The following is a 22,837-nucleotide window of genomic DNA, read 5'->3' as shown; positions in this document are numbered from 1 at the left end:
CAGAGAATTTGTGATTAAGATACTGAGCAGCTGTGGAAACCTTAGAGGGAACCAAAACAGACAGGAATGAAGAGGAGAAAGAGGAAGTAAAACTTATTGCATAGCTAATCTAGTAAGTCTAACAAGATGTTACTTCAGGAGAAAAATATTTTTGCCTGCCCCATAATGTAATAACTGACCCAAAATCAACTTGCATTTACATTTTGGCCAAAAAGTTACAGTAAATTCCGGACTATTGAGCGCACCTGGATATAAGCCGCACCGGCTAAAAATAGGTAAAACATTTTATTTGTACATATATAAGCCGCACTTGATTATAAGCCGCAGGTGTCCACGTTATAACAAGAGCTATTTACACAGAAAGACGTGACACAAAGACATTTTTTTAACTTTTAATGAAATACGTACTACTGGTAACATCCGCAAATATGAAGCCTACTGTAAATCCTTTATCAAACAGTGTCTGTAACGCGGCTGATGAAAAAGATTACCGTAATATATTTCACAGGGAAAAAGTCCATCCATTCACTGCCTCAGAATGACTTCATTACTCACTTCCTCAGTCTCGTTGTCGCTGTCAGTGTCAACTTTACGTGCAGCAGCTCTATTTCCTTCTTTGACAGCCAGCTCGATCGCCTTTAACTTGAAAGCTGCATCAGATGTATTTCTCCGTGTGTTTTCCATGATGAGGGTGCGTGCATAAAGCGCAAAATGACTGATATTAAGATCCGATGTGACGAAGTCAAATGTTTTTGCGGCACAAGCTCATTGTCCCGCAAGAAAAAATCCATAAATAAGCCGCATCGTTTTCAAAGCCGCAGTGTTAAAAACCGCGACAAAAAGTAGCGGCTTATAGTCCGAAATTTACGGTACTACGTTTTGGGCTCAGCATTTTGTTACATTATCGACCATTTATTAAATGGGTTTTGCGTTTTGTTTTTGTTTTTTTAAATTTTTTTTAATAACATTTCGGGTCGTTACATTTCGGGCTCTAACAGGGCAACATGTTTAATCCTGAGTAAATGTGTTGCGTAGTTTGATAATAATCCAAAACCTCCTCTTGATACTAATTAAAGTGAGCTCATCAACAATCCTTTATCCACTTTATGGTTACTTGTCCTTGAGGAATAGCAGCCAGTGTGCAAGGAACCTGTGGATGGCTGGACAGCATTGACAAGTATGAGGAAAGGGTTGAAGTTAGGCATGGATTTTTTTGTGCAGAATGGGGAAAATGACAGTGTTGCTGGTAAAAAGGATGAAAAACTGGTTAGTGCATCCACACCAGCTTAAACGCAAATGCTTTAAGCAGAACATGGGTTAATAGTACAGAAACCTTGAAGTAAAAAAAAAAAAATTGAAAATCTCTTTCATGAAGGCCATTTCACTTTAAAATGGTTTCTGTCAAGAAGTTTGAAAGGACATATGCATATACATTATACCCCCTCTAATTACTTAATGTTTCTAATGAAAATGTTTGTAACTATAGTTTGAAAATCTTTTGTTCAGCTTTACCTTAAAGAACAATCCCATCTGCTCTTATTTGAATGGAGGACATTGGAGGGCCAGTAGTTGACAACTACAACCCATAAATTAAACCACAGCTCAAATTAAGTCAATCAATCAAGTTAACAATTACAGTGAACTGTTTCGTATTCTCAGTTATTCATTTTTCTATTTCTAATCTGTTTAGATTTATGAATTTGACTTAAATAGTGATAATGTAAACTTAAATCCGACATGGTCATGACTAAAAAGCAAACAATGAGTATGAGACATATTTATGTGTTAATAGCATGTTAATAGTATGGACTGCAGCGTTACCAAAAGGGGCGGAGCCTTCACCTCCCCATGAATTGGTGGTTGAAAGAGGCAGAGGCTGCTGGAAGGCCGGCTGGAGGTCAAGCAGGTCATTGGCTGCTTTCGAGTTGCTGGAGGGGGCGAGCAGAAAAACAAGGACATGGATGATAAATCAGTCACTCATTGACAAAGTATTAGTCTGTCCTTAGCTACAATGTTGCTACAGTACATGAAGTAACCTAAGTAAGTAAGTAAACTAAATACCTGTAAAAATATTTTACATTTTTTTAGAGCAATCTCTTTGCATTGAATTGAATATTCAATCTCCCTTAAACAACGTGAACCCACTAAGCTTTAAGCTGAGACAGTGAAAAACCTTTCCCAACACATCATTTGGCAGAAAATGCAAAAAAAGATTGAAATAGCTTTTTGTCCGTCTAGTTTTCTAAGTTGAGTCTTAAGTGTTCAGTTCATTTGTCATTTTTAGAAAGGACACTGCATATTGGAATCATGTGTCTCAGTAGGGTTTAATTAGTTTGTTACATGATGCATCATTGTAAATAATCCAAGTGGATTTCTTGTCTTTTCAGGCAGAAAATGGTGAGGCACAAATTTGAAAGCTCATTTTGGAATATTGAAGAAAAGTTTCTTCAATCCTAAAAATCTTTGAATATCTTCTTAGCGTTTAGAATTTTGTATTTAGTGTACTTAAACGTTAGATCCATGAAGACATTTGGTTTAACATGTAAGTGTGCCGGGCCTATAGCCTCACCTGTTGGTGGAGCTGGGTGTGGAGAAGAGGTCAATGGCAGGAGTGGAGTTGATGGTCCCACCGACTGGGAACTCCGGCGAGGAGTCTGAAGCGGCTGCTGCAGGATTCCTCTGGAGCTCCATCAGACGCTGCTCCTACAGTTATTAGGAAGTCATCACAAACAACATATACGCTAACATGTATCCAACTTTTTAGGATGATAGAACTCTGCTTCTGTTGTAAGATTTTTGAAGAATTTTAATTTTATTTGGCAGCTAACGGTACAACCACAGTGGAAGAGGATTAAAGGATTTATGGTATGAGGATGTAGATGTACTTTAAGTGCTTTAAGGCGAGCCTGCTCTTCTTCAAGGGCAGCCTGTTTTTCCCTCTCGTCCACTTTGGTAAAAGAGATTCCAGTGTTGGCCAAGGAGGAGACCGCATTGGAGAGGGTGCTAGCCCTGAAGAAAGGGTCAGACAAAGAACAGTTATTATTTTGCAGATGTTATACACTACAGTCTACAGGTCTCTAAACATATACACTTTAACTCATTAACTTTCTTGTACTTGTTGCTATAACCGTCTTCTCTAAATCTGGGGATAGAAAGTGCAATTTCAAGACAATTGTGAGCCCATTTTTGAGGACTGATTTTAAAGTAGGGATGAATTTCAACCCGATCGTATACTGACACTGTGCAGTGTCCAGGGGGGCACATGTGAATAGAATAAATTCAGATGACTTTCTTGCATGTTAGAAGACATGCACTTGCACAGTAAAGGCTGGTTCACACAGCAGGATTTTAAAATTGTCGGCCGATTTCTCAAACCTTAGAGACCACACACGGCGATAAATAATCGGAGGTTTTACAGTTTTGGTCGTACAGTGTGTGGTATGCGGCCACACGGCAACATCAACACACCACACGAACCGATTTCACTTGCGAACGTCCCCCGATCAGACAGGAAATCTCGCAAAACCTCTCGAGATCAAACGTGATTCCAGAGTCAACAAACGGACGAAGAGGATGCAATGGCGATTGTGCTGTTTTTATCTGAAAAACACGTTTTAAAAAGAGGCGTCGGTCAAAGGAGTGGAGACAACAGGAGCATGAACTGTACTTGCTACATGTTGATATGGACGTGAGTTGTTGTTTTGCTGCCGGTGTTTCCTCGCCACTACGTCACCTCGCTTTCTAATTGGCTACGCGTCACAGTCAACAGGCTCATGCTGGTTTTCCCCTCGGGGGGGAAACACCACACATGATGAAAAAATCAGGCCAAAACAATCCAACATGTTGAATATCCCCGATTTGAGATCAGAGTGGACCAGACATTCTTCCGACCAGACGAGAGCAGGCTGAACACAGCAGGATGAACTTATCTTATGATGATTGGGGCGTCCTTAAGATTATAGGAAGGGGAGAATCGGGGCTAAAATCAGCGTGTGAACCAGGCTTAAGAGAATATTTATGAGCTGATTTACTAACTTCAGGCCATGCTTTTGTCTTCCCTCATTACACCTTGCACAAGACAGCACAAGACCCCAGCAAAGCAAGGTATGCCTGTTTGATGTGTCTTCCTCCTCCAAATCACAAAAGATGTGAGCAAAATAAACTTTGGCAGGAAAAACAACTGATCTTCAGCTGCTACAGAATATTTGTTATGATTTAACTTTGAGTTCGCCTGTGCTCTTGTGTGTGTTTTTTTTAATTTGACTACTGGAATGCACATAAACATGACTTCAAAGGAAACACTTGTTCACGCTCAATGCAAAATGTTCAGTGAGCACATACTATATTGCGAGCTTTGGAAATGCTTTGCAAATGATTCACTTGTACGGTGTGAGAAGACAATCCAAGACTGTTGTACAAGCGCCAGAGTCTATGTCCAGCCTTTGTGTACAGAGTAGTGGCTCATTAGACCTACCTGCTGGCAGCTGTTGAGTCTTTCACCTTCTTTCCCTCCAAGGAAGCCAGGTGCTGCTCCAAGGCATCCAGTAAGCTACTTGGGGCCTAGTGTAAATATCATTGACACACGTTAAGTTACAAAAGCTGTCAAAAGGCCTAATGCAAGACATCTACTGGAGAAAAGTACACTGAGGCATGCAGGGTTACTGCCAAGAGTACACAGAACTATTCACAAATACAAAGTAAAGGGGGAGTAAAGGCTTAGATACTTACACAAACTGTAAACTGAGAATGAAGAGATAAAAGGAAGAAATACAGAAAATAAAGGTGGTAATTGTCAAGATATATTTTGAATAAATCTTTTCTAATTCTGATTCGTCTGTTAAGGGAAAGTTATTCTAGACATATAATTTACAAATAAATAGTTTTATATAAAACAACTGAAGCAAGTCACTTTTCTAGGATTATTGATTTTACACCTTTATTTACTGCAGGATGTGCAAGGTCAGAAGTAAATGGTGGGTTGGAAGGTGTTGTAAGTGCAATTGTGGGGAACGTGCATCGCTTGCCTAGCAGATCACCTGTTGTTAAAAATGTATTAGTTCAGAAGCTACACAGAAAAACTAAGGCCCCAGACTGCGCACATTTTTTAAAACATTTTTTGCCTCCCTTCATCGTTTACTGCAAGCTGCTACTTGCACAAAAGATGCTGAGATACATGACCAAGCTGTTGGCACCATATATGAACAGCTTCTCTCTCTCTCTCAACAGGTCATGCATTTAAAGAATTAATGGTATACTGTAAAGTAAATAAACCCTGTGGAGTGATGGTGTGATTGAAAAGACAATTTAGTAAAACAAGAAACCAGAAAAGGTAGGGGAGGTTGTGTGATGATTAGCAATAGGTCAGGAGTTTTGGGTCACAGCTGTCAAAGTTACTTCAGACTGAGAGCTCAACTACCGTACCAGTCGAGAGAAAAATTGCAAACCATCGCATGTGAGAACAAGCAACTCAGGTTGTCAAGATTTCAGGGGAAGTCAACCTGAAACTTTCTACTTTAATTTTGTGTCTGATCATTGGAAAAAGTAACAAAAAATATCTCACTGCAGGAACACACTAATTAGGATTGAAGAGAATCAGATATATCTCAAAATTAGAACACATGAACAAAAATATCCCCGTAAGAGAGGCACATGTTCAATATGTGGAGCAGAACTCAGTCTGGAGCCCTGCATAATTAATTTACATCATGTCCGAGCTTGAAATTCAAAATGACTACTACTGTTTACATTCTTTAAATTACATTTAGTAATGAGACTTAAAAATATAAATACTATATATATATAAATATAAATATAATTATTTCACTACAACTATCACATCTGAGTGCCTTCCCAAAATTTGGCCATTGAGCCCTTTTTTGTGAAGCCAAGCAAGTAAAGAGGTGAGGGCATGTTTTTTTTTTTTTTAAGTAATAGGTGCAAAGAGATTAAAACAACTTCAGACAGGCTTACCTGAGACAGATCAGGAATGTCCCCTCGATCAATACCAACTTGCTGCAAAGAGAACAAAAAGCATCAGAATTTTGAAATATTTCTAGATTGTCAAAATTATCCAAAGACTTCTTAAAATGTCAATAGGGATAATCTGCCTCCAGACATACCTCTGCAACTTTGAGGAACTCTGAGATCCTTGTCATTCGAGTAAGGAATTTCTTGTAGATGTCAAGTCCTTCTTTGCACTGAACCTTTTTCATGTCAAAATATTTCTCTGTTGACAGAACAAAAAATAATAACAAATTGAATATGAAACACCATCGCCATGTTTAAACGCCAAGTGATTGACACTTTTTAGCAAGCTTGCCTGCTTAAGGGTTTGAAGAAAAAAAAAACTGCATTTTTTTTTGTCTACAACTACCAAGAGCTCTGCCGTGCATGCTTGTGATGCTAAAACAGGAGAAAGAAACACTTGCTTAGGCTTGGCTGATGAAAAAAAAAAAAGACCTGCTGAAAACCTCTGCAATCATTTTTTTTTTTTATATACATTTTTGTAGTTCTCTGTTAATTAAAGAATTGAATGAACTGTGCCAACAAATGTATTTTAAGCCAATATTATTGTAGTTTTAAAGAACACTGCAAAGTACTGTCATCTGAAGAGACCCCTTGTTCATAGAACACTGCGTTATTCACAGAAACATTTAGGGAAAGACTTGTTAAAATGGAAAATTTGCAAGGCTAATGGCAACACAAAAGCTTGTTTTTACCCAGTAGGTTGATTATGCCCTCATTGTATGCAGCAAAAAGCCTGATAGCATCTTTGAACAGAAGCATGAAGGCTGCATTGATCACGCCATTTGTCAGCTCATTGGCATTGACCTGAAAGACAAGGTGTTTAGAGCTTCTGTTCTTTAAATTATGAGAAAAACATATATATATATATTGTTCTTGATATATGGAGATTTAATAGTTAATTAATTTGGATTTCAAATGTGCATCAACAGTGAGACCTTACATTGAAATCGAGTAGCACATCCATCTGATTCTGGATGATTGGGATGGTCTTGAGGAGCTTCTCTGTGTTCATGGTTCTCATCACCCCATCTGACCTGCAGGAGTAAAAGGAAAGGGAAAACTTTTACAGATCTATAAATAATGTCCTCTCCTTTCTTGAATGAACCAATGAAATTTCTACTAAAACTCTAACAATGTGATTTTGCAAGAGAACACAATTTTGACAATCAAGACTGAAGGCTGGTTCACACGGCAGGGTTTTAAAATTGTCGGCCGATTTCTCAAACTTTAGAGACCACACACGGCGATAAATAATCGGAGGTTTTACAGTTTTGGTCGTACAGTGTGTGGTGTGCGGCCACACGGCAACATCAACACACCACATGAACCGATTTCACTCACGAATGTCCTTCGATCAGACAGGAAATCTCGCGAAACCTCTCAAGATCAAACGTGATTCCAGAGTTAACAAATTGACGAAGAGGATGCAAAAGGGATCGTTTGTGCTGTTTTTATCTGAAAAAAAAAAAAACACGTTTTAAAAAGAGGCGTTAGTCAAAAGAGTGGAGACAATGGGAACATGAGCTGTACTTGCTACATGATGATATGGAGGGGAGTTGTTGTTTTGCTGCTGGCGTTTCCTCGCCACCTCACTTTCTGATTGGCTACACTCGTTTTCACCACACACAATGAGGAATCGGGCCACAACAATCAAACATGTTGAATATCCCCGATTTGAGAGAGTTCCCGGCGTTCTTCTAAACAGACAAGAGCAGTCTTAAAACACCACACACGGCAGGATGATCTTATAAGATTATCGGAAGGGGAGAATCGGGGGCCAAATCAGCCTTATTATCCTGCTGTGTAAACCAGCCTTAAGTCTTAACACGACTAGGTGTCTCAAACAAGAATATGACAGTTAAAGGCTCAGGTAAAAGTCAGCTCACACATCTCAGCTAGTTACAGTGAAAACTTCTTACCCTCGTTTAACTTTAGTGAAGTCAAAAGCCACTTGTCTGTAGGACACAGCCTTCTCGTTCAGGTAGCGGCTATACCTCCTTATGAATGTCGACATATCATAGCCTGCATCACAAACAAAAGGATGAAGGTGCTATTGTTAAATAACACGTACTTACATTGGGTGGGTGACTAAAACGTTTATTGCTGCATAATGTGAAGAGTAATGTTACCCACCTTGAAGACCACTTTTGTCCAAAAAATTGCTGAGGTTGAATAGTGTGTTCCTTGAAGCCAGATACTGTATAAATCTCTGAAAGGAAAACAACACATTAGAATCTATGGATTCTTGAGGAAATCAAAGTGGCTACGTTTACATGTGCACAATTTCTTCAATTCTGATTTGAATCGAAACAATGTAAACAATCTACACCAAGGGTACTCAAATACAAATCTTAAAGGGCCAGAAAGACTTTAGTCAATGACTCAAATGGCCATTTATTGAGGTCGGTCAGGCTACATGCAATAATACTGTGATATTCAAAACAAAATGGCCTTTTCATTTAAAACGACAACAAAAATACAAACAAAACAATTAAAAAGTAATTTCCAATTTTCTTGTTGTGTCATGGGCCTGATTTACTAAAGGTTTGTGTGTCTTTTGTGTGCTATTTAAATAAATGAATAGGCATTTATTTTTTATTTGGATTCTATAATAGTTAAAGAGACACCATGATTAGCTGATATTATTGAACATTCGCAGCCTCTGCATTTTAAATTTTAACATTGTCCGTCATGTCTTACTATTTCCTACTTTTTATTAACATGACATTTTAAACTGGGCATTTCCTTTTTCTTGTGTTGAATATCTTGTCCCCTCCAGTGCGCTCATCTCCCTATCATGCTCGTCTCCTCCCTCTACAGCCCCCCTGTAATTTTTAATACTTGTAGCATGCTTGGATTGGGGGACCTCAGCACTGCTTGTACCCCCTTATTCGATACCTCTTGTAAGTGCATGTATATCCGATCTGACACTGCCCTGGCCAGCTGATGGTGCAACAATGGCCCGAGTAGTGCGCCTGAGCGTCCGTGCCATCATCATTCACGCAAATGTTCTTGGTAGATCACCCGTACAACCCCCACCAACCACACGTGCAATCTTTTAGAGTGAACACGCAACTTAATAGGTAACTCTTTAATTGGGATCTTCCTAAATGAGAGATTATCAGAAGAGATTTTTTCAAATATTCTTGAAGTACTGACCTCATTGCCATAGACCATCAGATGGTGTGTGGCGGTGAGAGACTTGAAGACAACCACCCAGCTAGTGTTGGTGGTCCGCTCGAACAGTGTGTCAGCCAGTTGAGGGATGTTCACATTCATCTCATTTGTACACTGGATCAAGTCTGGAGGGAGAGAAAGCAAAGGGTGTAAGGGATTGAACAACACCCAACTTAAATCTGAGGATGAATGATTATTTTATTTTACAGGCCAGAAATATACTAAACTTGAATGGTAACCTAGAAAACTATTGACTTTCCTTTTGGTTACTTTGAATGTCTTAATGATGGTTTTAGAAGTGCTCCGTGTTCCGTTGCAACTTCATTAAATGTTATTGAGTTTTTTTGTATCTGCGTCTACAGTATGTGCTTGTGTAGTTTCTACACTTCATGGTTTTACCGGAATGCAAAATAAATATCCCCTCTGGACAATAAAGTGAAGATGATGCTTTTCAATTTGCTGTTTATATTTCCAGTAGTGTTATGATTCAACAATCATAGACTGACAAACAGATTGATATCATCTGTAGAATACAACATCATTCTAAACCTAGAATATATTGCGTTTACATAGTATTTGCCAAACTAGACAATTCCAGCAGAAATTGTGAGGGTGGTTGCCGTCTGTGTACGTGTTTGAGTTATACTGCAGTAAAACTGTTTAACTGTAGTCAGCTAACAGCTAAGACAGAACTTTGTCCCAATGCTATGGTCCCACTCAAATGATGATGTCATCACTCTATCTGTGAACACTTGCTGCTCACTGATTGGTTGACATTCAGCTTTGATCTGCCAGAGTGCCAGAACATTCTATCAATGTATTTGAATGGGCTTACCACTGCTCGCAAAACCTCAAATATCTTAAAAACTAAACATGGTATCACCAATCTGTTTGGACTGTGAGCGACAGCACAAATAGGCACACGTTTTGATATATTTTATGTGTATTTAACATTCAGACTGGGACCACAGTGGCGATTTTAAAACATGAGTGAAAATTGTGAAATTCTGGACATCACTAGAGTGAGAGCCCAATGTGTGTGTATGTGGTGCGTGACTGTCAAACAAATTCCTCCCCTGGGAGACTGAAACATTTTATGTTTTTACTTTTTGCTTTATGAGTGAGGGGACACTAAGAGCTTTATTTTGATGTATTTTGTTTATATATGTGAGCAACAATGACTTCAGGATGGCGATTTACAAATATGCTTCCAAAACTGAAGTTTTTGGCAGTTACACTCTAGGATTTCAAATTTTGCCATTCATTTTCAATGGGGCAATTTTTTGTCGTTTAAACTCGATTTGTGTCCACACCGTGTGTCCGAGGTTTCCACAAAGTAATAGCACACTTTTTGGGGCCGAGCCGGTCGTTTTGATACCTTTCTTGTGTGTGTGGCGCAAACGCTGTGGGAGGAGTAGCGCGGCCCGTTTTTAGGATATAATAATAATAATATTAACAATTGTAGTAGTGTGGTTTGCCTTTCAGGCAACCACCCTAATAAGTGATACATCTTCAAACTGGCGCTCTTCCAGCCACATCACATGAAATGACTGAACCATCATGTTTAAGATGGTGGTTAACAGTAACTGGTGTGTAAAGGGTAGCTGTCACCCACTGAGGTCTGTTTACATGGGTGGTCTTTTAGCCTTCAGTGTTGGTTGGAAACCACACAAAAGGCTTTTTACATTTTATACATTACATTTTATACACAATGGGCCACCCATGTGACAACAAAAGCCTTTTGAGAGTCGACTGAAATGACTGTGTGGAGTAAAGGTTACACACTCAACTTCTCCATTGCTGTTCCTGAACTTCGTTTTGCATAAGGACAAATGAATTAACCTGTGTGCTCTAGCCAATCGATAAATTATTATACAGTACACATTACGGTGTGTGTCCGATTAAAGCTCCCTCCTTTATAATGGACAGGTAAAACAGAAATAAGGAAATAACTCGTGAAAATGTTTGAGGATGAGCAACATGCATGAACGCCCAAAAACCTGAAATTAAGACCTCGACTTTACATGGATATATTTCTGCCAGCTACCAAGTAGGTCTGAAGCTGATGTGAGAAAGCAGGAGGAAATATTCTGCAAAATCCTCCATGAGCGAACTGGAGGAGTGGTGAGGTTTATATCCTGCTACTGGTGCACACGCACGACCATGGGCTATAGCGCGCAACCGGTGTGATTAAAACAAAAAGAGAAGAGGAGCATGCATGAGCCCAAGCGTTCATCATGGGCTCAGATCAGATTCTATTCATCGTATAGGGGGAAAAAAGACGTGAGGTGAAATGTAGACTCCAAGTAAATTGCAACACAGAAATTGAAAGAAATGCATACCAGTTGAGTTTGATCATGGTAATGAAATGCCAATGCAGGATTTTAGTCATTTCTATTAAATATTGCTTTAGTTTTTATTATTATTTTTTTTTATTTATTGTTATTGTTTCATACATGGCTTCAGTTAACATTGGGGATTCCTTCCTTATTGTACACAGCATACTATTCAGAGCACAGGTTCTGTGTGGTATGACTTGATCAATTTGTATTTCTTCAGCAGCCATCCTGATTGTGGTTAGAGGCATGTGTCCACTTTCTTCCCCCTCTGAATCTCATATCTGTCTCTGCTGCTGAATGTCGCTGACTGCATTAGCTTCCTTGTGGTATTCTGAGAATGTGTCAAAGTAACAAAAGCTCCTCTCTGTTAATGCAACAGCCATTGTGTTGCATGTATCCGAAACTCACAGACTTCCCCAAAATGAACTGTTAAAACAGAACTGAAATTGTTGAAAGCCTGTTCAAAAAACTGTTCTTTGAAGGCAGCTTCTGAAAACAAATATCCTTGCACCATTGTTCCCAGGAAACATCAATACTTGGCAAACATTACATGAAGTGTCTTGAAGCGTGTGATTTTACACTGAAGGATTACTTTTCAATGTTGATCAGGCCTTAATAAACACACATTAAAATGTCATTTAAATCACTAACAAGAAGCTTATAGAACCCACACTCAGCCTGTGGGCTGGTATGGCCTCAATAAACTGCTCAAAAAAATAAAAGGGAACACACTGTAATTCCAAGTCAATCACACTTCTGTGAAATCAAACTGTCCACTTTGGAAGCAACATTGATTAACAATCAATTTTACATGCTGTTGTGCAAATGGAACAGACAACAGGTGGAAATTATAGGCAATTAGCAAGACTAGCAATAAAGGAGTGGTTCTGCAGGTGGTGACCCCAGACCACTTCTCAGTTCCGATGCTTTCTGGCTGATGTTTTGGTTGCTTTTGAATGCCAGTGGTGCTTTCACTCTCGTGGTAGCATGAGACAGTCAACAACCGACACGATGGCTCAGGTGGCTCAGGTAGTGCAGCTCATCCAGGATGACACATCAATGTAGAGCTGAAACGATTCCTCGAATAACTCGAATAATTCGATTACAAAAATTCATCGAGGAATTTTCGCTGTTTTTTTTTTTTTTTGCGTCATCAAAACTTTGGTACGAGTATAAAACACGTTTAATGTAGCTGCAGCTACCTGCTCCTCTCTGACACACAGCGCTAACACGCACACGAACACGCACACGAACACACGCGCGCACACACGCGAGCGCGGCGCGCCCCTTTTAATTTTTAGTCAGCACACAGTTGATCCGTGATCCAAATGACCCAGTCGGGAACACGTGATCTGGTCAAACGGTCGGCTTTTCTCCGTTCACTCTCTCCGTGTTTGCAGCTAACATAACGATAGCAGCGTCCTCACACAGTCTCTGTCATAGACGCGTCTCTGGTCTCTGTAGTCTGTGAGCGCGCTGAATGCACGCACTGCAGGAGCAGACAGAGATACACTTTTAATAATGAACAGGCTGATTATATTAAATCTCTAATGTCTTCAAAGCTAAATCAAGAGATAACTCGTTTGTGGAATAATAATTTAGCAAATATATATTTAAAGTTTCTCAATTTCCTTATCTGACATAATGATTGATTCTGTGATTGATTCAACAGAACATAATGCTTTCTTAATTAAATGTACTGTAACAGATGTGTAGGCTACACAAAACACTATTTGCTATTTCAGCCATTAAAATGTGTTTGGCCTGTATTTTTCATCTACCTGCCGCCTTGACCAGTGAATCAAAAAGTGAATTTGGGACCCTGTCAGTAATATGGTGAGCATCATCAGCAGCTGTAGAGCAGAGGTGGTTGGCTGTAACAAGCAGGCGTTTCCATGGTAACTACAAAGAAGCAGGTTTGTAGGGACGACCCAAGACGAGTTAAAACTTAATTAAGCAAAAGTATGATTTATTCGATTACTCGATTAATCGACGGGATATTCGATAGAATACTCGATTACTAAAATATTTGATAGCTGCAGCTCTACATCAATGCGAGCTGCGGCAGGAAGGTTTGCCGTGTCTGTCAGCGTAGTGTCCAGAGGATGGAGGCACTACCAGGAGACAGGCCAGCACATCAGGAGACATGGAGGAGGACAACAACCCTGCAGCAGGACCGCTTCCTCTGCCTTTGTGCAAGGAGGAACAGGTGGAGCACTGCCAGAGCCCTGCAAAATGACCTCCAGCAGCATTCGTCTGCTCAAACAGTCAGAAAGAGACTCCATGATGGAGGTATGAGGGCCCGACGTCCACAGGTCGGGGTTGTGCTTACAGCCCAACACCGTGCAAGATGTTTGGCATTTGCCAGAGAACACCAAGATTGGCAAATTCGCCACTGGTGCTCTGTGCTCTTCACAGATGAAGGCAAGTTCACACTGAGCTCATGTGACAGACGTGACAGAGTCTGGAGAAGCCGTGGAGAACGTTCTGCTGCCTGCAACATCCCCCAGAATGACCGTTTTGACAGGGGGTAAGTAATGGTGTGGGGTGGCATTCACTAGCCTGACTGCTATTAGGTACAGAGATGAGATCCTCAGACCCCTTGTGTGACTATATGCTGGTGCGGTTGGCCCTTGGTTCCTCCTAATGCAAGACAATGCTAGACCTCATGTGGCTGTTGTGTGTCAGCAGTTCCTGCAAGATGAAGGCATTGATGCTATAGACTTGCCCGCCCGTTCCCCAGACCTCAATCCAATTGAGCACATCTGGGACATGATGTCTCACTCCATCCACCAACGCCACAATGCACTACAGACTGTCCAGGAGTTGGCGCATCCCTCAGGAGAACATCCACCACCTCATCAGGAGCATTTCCAGGTGTTGTAGGGAGGTCATACAGACGTGGAGGCCACACACACTACTGAGCCTCATTTTAACTTGTTTTAAAGACATTACATCAAAGTTGGATCTGCCTGTAGTGGGTTTTTCCACTTTAATTTACTCCAAACCTAAACCTCCATTGGTTAATAAATTCGATTTCTATTGATCATTTGTGTGTGATTTTGTTGTCAGCACATTCAACTATGTAAAGAATAAAGTATTCATTAAGAATACTTCACTCGCTCAGATCTAGGATGTGTTTTTTAGTGTTCCCTTTTTTTTGAGCAGTGTATTTTAGCTGACATACAAAAAGCACAAATACTGTGCCTATGAGCTAAGTTAATTTAAAATGACTCATATTGAAGCAATTACCAATTTTCAATATCATTAAAAAGTTTAAATATTACTGCCCCTTTCAAATACGAGGGGTTTTTAGAGGTCTCCTAAGAAATGTTAGAGGCACCAGGCATTTACAGTATTTTTTTATTCCAGTTCCAGCACGTTCAGTTGCCTTTGGATCAAGCTTTAAATCTCCATCAGCATGAATAAATCCCAGGACTACAATGTGTAACAGATAGCAGCGGCATAGAGAGGTGTATCTAGCCCTGGTTTTCTCTGTCTTCAAGAACCACAGAAAGGGAAGGTGTGCAAGTGAAATCCACATGCAATCAACATGATAACTGCAAAGAAATGCAAAAATGTTTCCCATCCAATCTCACATTTGATCAGTTCAGTTCCGCTGTCGGGAGGGGTTGGGTTGGGTTAGGCAATGGTTCCTGTCGGAAATCCAAGGCTTGTTTTAAGAACAAGAAGACCACTTCCTGCTTCAGGAAATGTATAATGTGGAGTAAAGCTCACAAGGAACGCTGAAACATTTACCACATTTCTGCAAACTCAGAATTTCCTCTGGAGCAGCCTTGAGGTGTGTGTAGCAGGTTGTGACAGCACAGTACCAGCAAATCGTATAACGAATGAAGAACTCTGTGAATAAAGGAACACTGTATAAGATAAAGAAAGCTGAGAGTACCACTGATTACATGGAATCAGACATTTGAGGGTTGTCACTTCTTGACAAGATGTCTCACATCACTGTGAGGTCTGGTTGGATACAGGATGAAGCAGATCATGCTTGCTAGTCAATGTTGTGCTATTGAACCTCATAGACCTTACATAGTCACAGCAGGCTCTGTCCAGCTAAGCCATGAGACAGCACTCTCACAGGGCTGTCACTTGATGCCACTGCAGTCACATGCACCTTGGGCAGCACTGCATTTAGGGTAGGAGGCTGAAGCTGGGGGGGGGGGGATTCAAAGGTACAGACTAATGGAGGCGCTCACACCCAGTTGCCCCAAGCACCAATGTCCCCCCTCCAAAGTCCTGCGCTTGCACTGTAACTTCTGGACATATGTAATCACCATAGGCTAACTGAAGTGCTGCCGGAGCACACTGGAACAGCACTCCAAGTAAACAAATGGTGTTTGGAATTTGCATAATCTGAGGGAAATTCACATACACTTTGAGCGCTACAAAACACGTCATCACTAAAGCATAGGTTATGAAAGTGAGATCATAAAAACAAACAATGCTCAGTTATCCTTTTGACAATTAAATGTGGCTTGATTGATGCACAGGATTGTAAAGATTAATCGTGAGGCATTTAAAAAAAAACAAAAAAACAAAAACGATTTAAAGGAATCTGGTGGTTTACATCGATACTTAGAAAAAAATGAATCGCAGACAGAGTCCAAAATCAACACCAGCCAAGCGTCAAATGTGGCTAGATTTTCCGTTTGGTGAGAACATTTCAGAGGGCTGTCTGACACAGGGTGGGTAAACATTTACCATTAAGTCATAAAAACTATGTTTTGAGTATTAAGTGCGTTTTATGTAGCTGCAGCTACTTTTCCCTGATCCTCTCTTTGCCATTATGACTGTGGCTGTGAGACGCACACAGTGACGGGCGTGTGCCCCTTTTGACAGTGATGATCCGTATGGACCAAGTCAGGAACAGTGATTCGGTCAAACGGTCGGTTCAACTTTTCGCCGTTCAGTGGTTTTATAGCCCTGCTCATCTTAACGAGTGAAAAAGCCATTTTATAAAATAAAGAATCGTGTGAGGAGTTGAGTGAATTATTACATCCCTATTGATGCATGGAGTCAACTTATGCACTACGCAGTTTGAAAGAAAAAACACTTCCACTTAAAACCTACAACAGTGACACTGAATTTTCTTTAGTCTAGTGGTATCTAACCACAGAGAACATGACTGCAACTTTATTGATTTCGAAGCTTATATGTGTGACTGTGGCAACAGTATAGGAGGGCTGTATTTGATCCTTTTGGTCAAACACAACCCTCCTATCCTTGACTTCTCAATAATGCAATGTGGGTATCGATTGTACGTCATGTCTACGCTGCGTTTCTGTGCTTGGCCTGGTGCATGAGCAACTGTACTATGCCGAAGCCCATCTTTTCCAACACTGCCAAAGAGGTGTACCGAGCATACGCAGCACTGGACTTTGGGGGTCAAATGTGCTTGGACACAGTACAGATTGTCGAGTGTGAGTATCCCCTTTTATTTGGCCTGCCATTCTGGCTCAATATCCCAGCATATTGAATGATTACAGAATGGAAACAAAAGGCATTATGATTGGCTAGAAAAGTAAACAGGATGTATGACATCAAACAAGTCAATTACGAGTTTCACATGAGAGGCTGGAAACAATAAAAGTTGTAGAAAATGCCCTGCAGTGTATCAAAAAATGTTTTCTGCTGCGCTAACAGCACCGCTGTGTTGTCACAACACCTTAGATTTCAAAGAATATACTTTCTAGATCTAGAGCTACCTTCTACTTTATTCTTTGTTGACACTTTGTTTTTGTTGAAAGTTTAGTATACCTGCACTATCGTTCATTTACTGCTCGGCATGCCCTTGAATTACCCTGCATGGACAAATAACGTTTTTTGAATTTAATTAAATTTGATCAGTGGGTACGGTCTCTCCAAAAAAGATTTTGGCTGCCCCTTACTAGCTCAACAACACCTTTGACATATAAATCCAAGTTAATATGGCCTCTGGCGCATGCTCTGCTGCGACAACACCAATGTACCTGTGCTCGGCTGCGCGTCACACCTGTCCTCGTCTTGTTGTACGTTCAGCAGTGTTAATGTCCACCAGTATATGTCTGTTTTCGGGATCTGGTAACTATCATGATCAGAAACAATACCCTCAGTGAACCACTCATTGTTTCTGTGACGGAACCCAGCACCATCAATGGGTTGCTCACCTATGGCCGCGACGAACTCCTGCTCCACCGTAGCTCACCGCTATGTAACATCAAGCCGGCGGCAGCTATTCCTCCCGAGCTACGGCCAAGAAAAAGAGGGAAACGCGGAGGTGTCCGAAGCAGACTGAGGGGACGGCCCTTCAAGCCCCCTCTCCCCTCCACTATCCTCTCAAATGTCCGCTCCCTCCGGAACAAAATGGACCTGCTCCATGCCCGGTGCAGAATGGAAAGGGCCTTCAGGGACACCTGCATCATCGCCCTGACTGAGACCTGGCTGGACGAGTCGGTATCCGACGACGAGGTTAGCCTCGACAACTTCACCATCATCAGGTCAGACAGAACTTCGCCCCTACTACCTTCCTCGGGAATTTCCAACTGTGGTGGTCAGCTGTGTGTACATCGCTCCCAGCGCCAACATCAAAGTAGCATCAGAACTGGTAGCCGAGGATGCTAACGCCATGGCAGCTAGGTACCCCGGAGCTCCGATACTCATCCTGGGAGTCTTCAATGCCTGCAGACTCGACTCCACGCTCCCGACATTCCAGCAGTATGTCGACCTTCCCACCAGAAGAAACAACATTTTAGACCTGTGTTATGGAAACATCCCCGACGCCTTCAGGACCAGCTCGTATCCACCGCTCGGACTCGCAGACCACAACGTCATCTGTTTACTTCCGCTGTACAAACAAGTACTCAAACGTCTCCTCCCACAGTCCCACTGCACCCCCCCAATGGCCGGAGGACTCCATCGCACAACTCCAAGGGTCCCTGGCATGCACCAACTGGGATATCTTCAACGGAGATCTGAACAGCAAAGTCACTGCTATATCGGACTACATCAACTTCTGCATTCATACCACCATACCAGTAAAAAACATAAAAAAGTACCCCAACTCAAAACCCTGGATCACCCCCGACATCAAGAATAGCCTCAGAGAAAAGCACAGAGCCTTCAGGCTCAAAGACACTACTGGTCTCAGATCAGCAAACAGAGACATCAAGAATAAAATCTTCATGGCTAAAATCCAATTCAAAAACAAACTCGAGCATAAGTTCAGCAACATGAATACAAAAGAAGCCTTCCAAATGGTAAAATCCACCCACCCACAACAAAACAAAATCTCACGCCACCCACCCCCCCACTGAACTGAACTCCTTTTTCAACCGCTTCGACACACAGGACTTTTCCAAAGAGTGCAGGGAAGCTCTCAAGGCTCTACCCCCAGTAGATCCCAATGAGCCTGCCCCCTTCACAGTCGCGGAAGTGTGCCACCAGCTAAGCCGGTGTAACCCATCCAAGGCCCCAGGACCCGACGGCATCCCAGCAAGGGTGCTGAAGACCTGTACCACAGAACTGGCTCCCATTGCCCACTCCCTCTTCTGTGAGTCATATCTGACTGCTACAATACCCCTCCTCTGGAAAAGCGCAACAATAATCCCGGTACCCAAGAAACCACGACCCTCCGACCTTAATCACTACCGCCCCATCGCCCTCACTCCCATACTAATGAAGTGCCTGGAAAAACTGCTGCTGTTGACAGCTTCAGATACCTCGGACTCGCATTAGACAACAATCTCACCTTCGACCAGCACACAACGGACATTCAAAAAAGGAGCCACCAAAGACTGCACGCCATCCGGAAACTTAAAGGACTATATGTTGCCACCCATCTCCTCCTCCTGTTGTATCAAAGCATCGTCCAGCCCATCCTGCTCTACTGCTCCTCCTGCTTCTTCAACATGCTCACTGTCAAAAACCGAACCAAACTCACCCGTGTCACAAACATTGCAACCAAATTAATCGGTCTCCCCACTCCCACCCTGTCAGAACTCAATTCAAAGGCCATCACACGCATCGCACACACAATAGCACTGGACACCACCCATCCTCTCAACTGCCACCTCTCCATCATGCCATCTGGACGCAGGTACAGGTCCCTGTTGTGCAGGAGGGCGCGATACAGCAGAAGCCTGGTGCCTGCAGTCATCTCTGCCCTCAATAAAAATCCACCTCAGTCCCAATCCCCGGTCCCCCCATAACCATATGCACTGTATGCCCTGTCACTGTATGCCCTGTCACTGTATGTCCTGTCTCTGTATGCCCTATCACTGTATGTCCTGTTGCCCCACATGTATGTCCTGTTGCCCCACATGTATGTCCTGTTGTCCCACATGTATCTCCCTGTGCCTGTGTTCACCCTCTGTCGGCGCGCTGCCCTTAAAACTGTACACTGTGAAAAAGAATTTCCCCTCGGGGACAATAAAATAAAAAGTCTAAAAAGTCTAATAACTAAAATGATTCATCTCATTTAACTTGCAGTTTTAATTTAAATAAAAATGTTTTAGTTTTTGAATCTGTAATCACCCACTGATATCCACTTTACAGCTGGAATCATGTTTAAACATAAAAAACACTAAGAAACGTTTTTTATGACTATAAAATGTTAAAATTCTCTGTTATAATTGTTTTTGTTAAGTACTTACATAACCTCTAATATTTACAACAGTTATCAAAGCCATTCAATTATAATAGTCATAGTTGCACACCAAGCAGACGGCACAAAACTAGTGACAACGAAGACCAACTGTGGCATCGCCTGACTTCGCATCATGTCACAGTTTTTCTTGGCCAAAAAAAAATAAAAATAAAAAAATCGCACTACAATAATTTACGTTGTTATGTTCAGGCTTTTTATGGTCTAAATCAGCCAAAAAAATAAATAAATAATCAACCAAACATGAACCAGAAGCAGCCCTCTAAATACAGCTCTTGTTGCACTGCTACGCGATATGCAAACAAAAGAAAATATAAATAGGGAGTGAATGTCAAAACAAACTATCTAGTTTTCACTATTCATTTAAGTTATTCTAGGCTGGGGGTCTCCAATAGGGGGCTCAAGAAAATTGAAATAACAAAATAAAAAACATCTACTCTATGCATAAACAAAACCTCCCTCACAGCAAACTATCTACTTACTACAACTCTATATCTATCTACCAGATTACAATTCACTGGTCGACAACATTCAGTGTCAAATCTCATTAAAAGGTAAACATAATAATATACACTGCAAAAAATAAATAAAGACGTAGAAGTAGCTTGCGACTTTGTAAGTAGCTCTCATTGGAAAAAAGGTTTGAGACCCCTGCTCTCGGCTAAAAGTAATTTTGCAGCCTCCTTAAACAAAACACTTCAATTAAATGCAAAGCACAAAATAAAATCTCTACTGCAAGGCAAGTGTGCTTAAGTTGTCAGCATTACTATTGCATACAGAAGTTAACGTACATGAATTTAGAAGCTTTATATACAAAGCATGCCTCAACAAAAAGCCAGAACGAGACCACAGCTATGCCAATAGTCAGAATTATATGCCACACATACTTTTCAATCAAAGTAAAAGCACTCTGAGCCCTAAATTAGAGCAGTAGATGTTCTCAACGAATTATTTAGCCTACCGTACCACGCAAGATGAACTGCAATTGGTTACTTCTTCATTTCCATTATGCAGATCTGGTCCACCGTTTTGTGCCCTCACCACAGTGCCGCTCTCCGAAATCGCCCAGTTTACCAATATGGACTAACTGTTAGCTAAAAACGTTGGGATGATGAACAAAACAAAGAAACAACAGTAACTTTTGCTCGTCATGTTTCACCACTATCTAAGGTCAACAGTCAGCGCTGATGTTACATACTGATTACCTCAGGAGAGACCTTTGAGCATTTAAAAGCACGTTTATGATCTTTACCCGGTAATAACCTGCAAAAGGCAGCTCTGCTCAGGCTGCTCACTTTTCAACAGTGAGACACAGAAAAATAAACGCTACTAATAGCATCACTGGAGGTTCAAAGACCACCTGCACATTCATGGACACTGAGACACACATGTCACATAAGCAGAGTGCTCTGGTAAATCTCTAAAGACCCTTCAGCTAGTCCAAAATGCTGCAGCTCGTGTTCTGACGAAAACGAGGAAAAGGGACCACATTACTCCTGTATTGGCTTCTCTCCACTGGCTCCCTATAAAATCAAGAATAGAATTTAAAATCCTTCTTCTCACCTACAAAGCTCTAAACGGAATTGTCTACCAGTCAGGGTCCGGGAGGCAGACACACTATGTACTTTCAAGAATAGACTTAAAACTTTTCTTTTTGATAAATCTTATAGTTAGGGTTGGCTTATGTATAGAACAGCTCATAGTTATTCAGCTATAGGCCAAAACTAGCGGGGGAACTGGCACCAGGAACTCTCATCTCTCTCTCCCTCGTTCTCCCTCTCTCTGCTTTTATATCATATTACTGCATGTCACTGTCTTTAAATTTCAGTTACAAACCACATCTTTTTCTGGGAGCCCCTGAGCCCTCTTGAGCCCCATTTCCACCGAGCTGTCCGGCTCGGTTCGTCTCGGTTCGGCGCGCATTTTGCAGCGTTTCCATAGACTAATCCCGGGAAAGATTCCCAAATAACCGATCCACACCGTCCTACTTTTTGGGACCCTTCCGCTGGGGTGCCAAGAATGTCGAGCCGACCCGAAAAGATGGAGCTAAACACTGCTGTCTGCTGATTGGTTGAAAGAATCGTCACTTCCCCTGTTACGTCGGCAAACAAAACTCCGCCGTGTTAAAACCATTGATTGTAATAGACAGCTGATTGTTACGTCTGTATTTCTCCTCGAGGCACACAGCCTTCTCTGAAACAAAGCTTGATGGAGTTCTTGTAATAAAGAGTCACATGCCAATGAAGTGGATGAACTGCTGGATGTCTTTGAGCGTTGGTTTTGTTTGTGTAGCGTTTTTCTCCTTGAATTTATTAGTTAGCTATTTACATAGCATAACAGCTGTTCCATCGTGAGCCTGGGTCTGTTTAAGATTTCTGACCGTTAAAGGGAAGTTTTTTCTTGCCACACTATGACGGATTAAGCTGGGCTCTTCTAATATAGCAATAAGAAAGGTCTTTTACCTGCTTTTTGTAAACATAACGATGAGCATGGTCTTGGTACCTGCTCTTTTGTAAAGTGTCTCGACATAACACTTGTTATGAATTCACGCTATACAAATAAAGATTGATTGATAAGTGTACCAGATTTTCCGAGAGGTCACAGAACATTTAGAACATTTAACATGTAAGCA

General features: G+C 41.4%; 1 protein-coding gene across 5 annotated transcripts in view; it reads right to left on the bottom strand.

The window, feature by feature from the left end:
- picalma (phosphatidylinositol binding clathrin assembly protein a) overlaps positions 1-22,837 on the bottom strand; it is a 37,212-nt gene that overhangs the window by 8,670 nt on the left and 5,705 nt on the right. For 2 of the 5 annotated variants that reach the window (XM_079356597.1, XM_079356598.1), the window contains exons 4-15: positions 9,187-9,329; positions 8,161-8,236; positions 7,947-8,049; positions 6,968-7,061; positions 6,720-6,831; positions 6,120-6,226; positions 5,971-6,012; positions 4,729-4,740; positions 4,475-4,560; positions 2,886-3,009; positions 2,570-2,703; positions 1,822-1,928 (exon numbers count right to left, since the gene is read on the bottom strand). In XM_079356597.1, the coding sequence (XP_079212723.1) occupies positions 1,822-1,928; positions 2,570-2,703; positions 2,886-3,009; positions 4,475-4,560; positions 4,729-4,740; positions 5,971-6,012; positions 6,120-6,226; positions 6,720-6,831; positions 6,968-7,061; positions 7,947-8,049; positions 8,161-8,236; positions 9,187-9,329 (1,140 nt within the window). The remainder of the gene's footprint in view (positions 1-1,821; positions 1,929-2,569; positions 2,704-2,885; positions 3,010-4,474; positions 4,561-4,728; positions 4,741-5,970; positions 6,013-6,119; positions 6,227-6,719; positions 6,832-6,967; positions 7,062-7,946; positions 8,050-8,160; positions 8,237-9,186; positions 9,330-22,837) is intronic. The other 3 variants (XM_079356601.1, XM_079356600.1, XM_079356599.1) reach the window with 2 other exon arrangements.

Source organism: Symphodus melops, assembly GCF_947650265.1.
Source record: "Symphodus melops genome assembly, chromosome: 11".
Taxonomy (NCBI): Eukaryota; Metazoa; Chordata; class Actinopteri; order Labriformes; family Labridae; genus Symphodus; species Symphodus melops.
The sequence above is the reverse complement of the archived record's forward strand: the minus strand, read 5'-3'. Positions and strand labels throughout refer to the sequence as shown.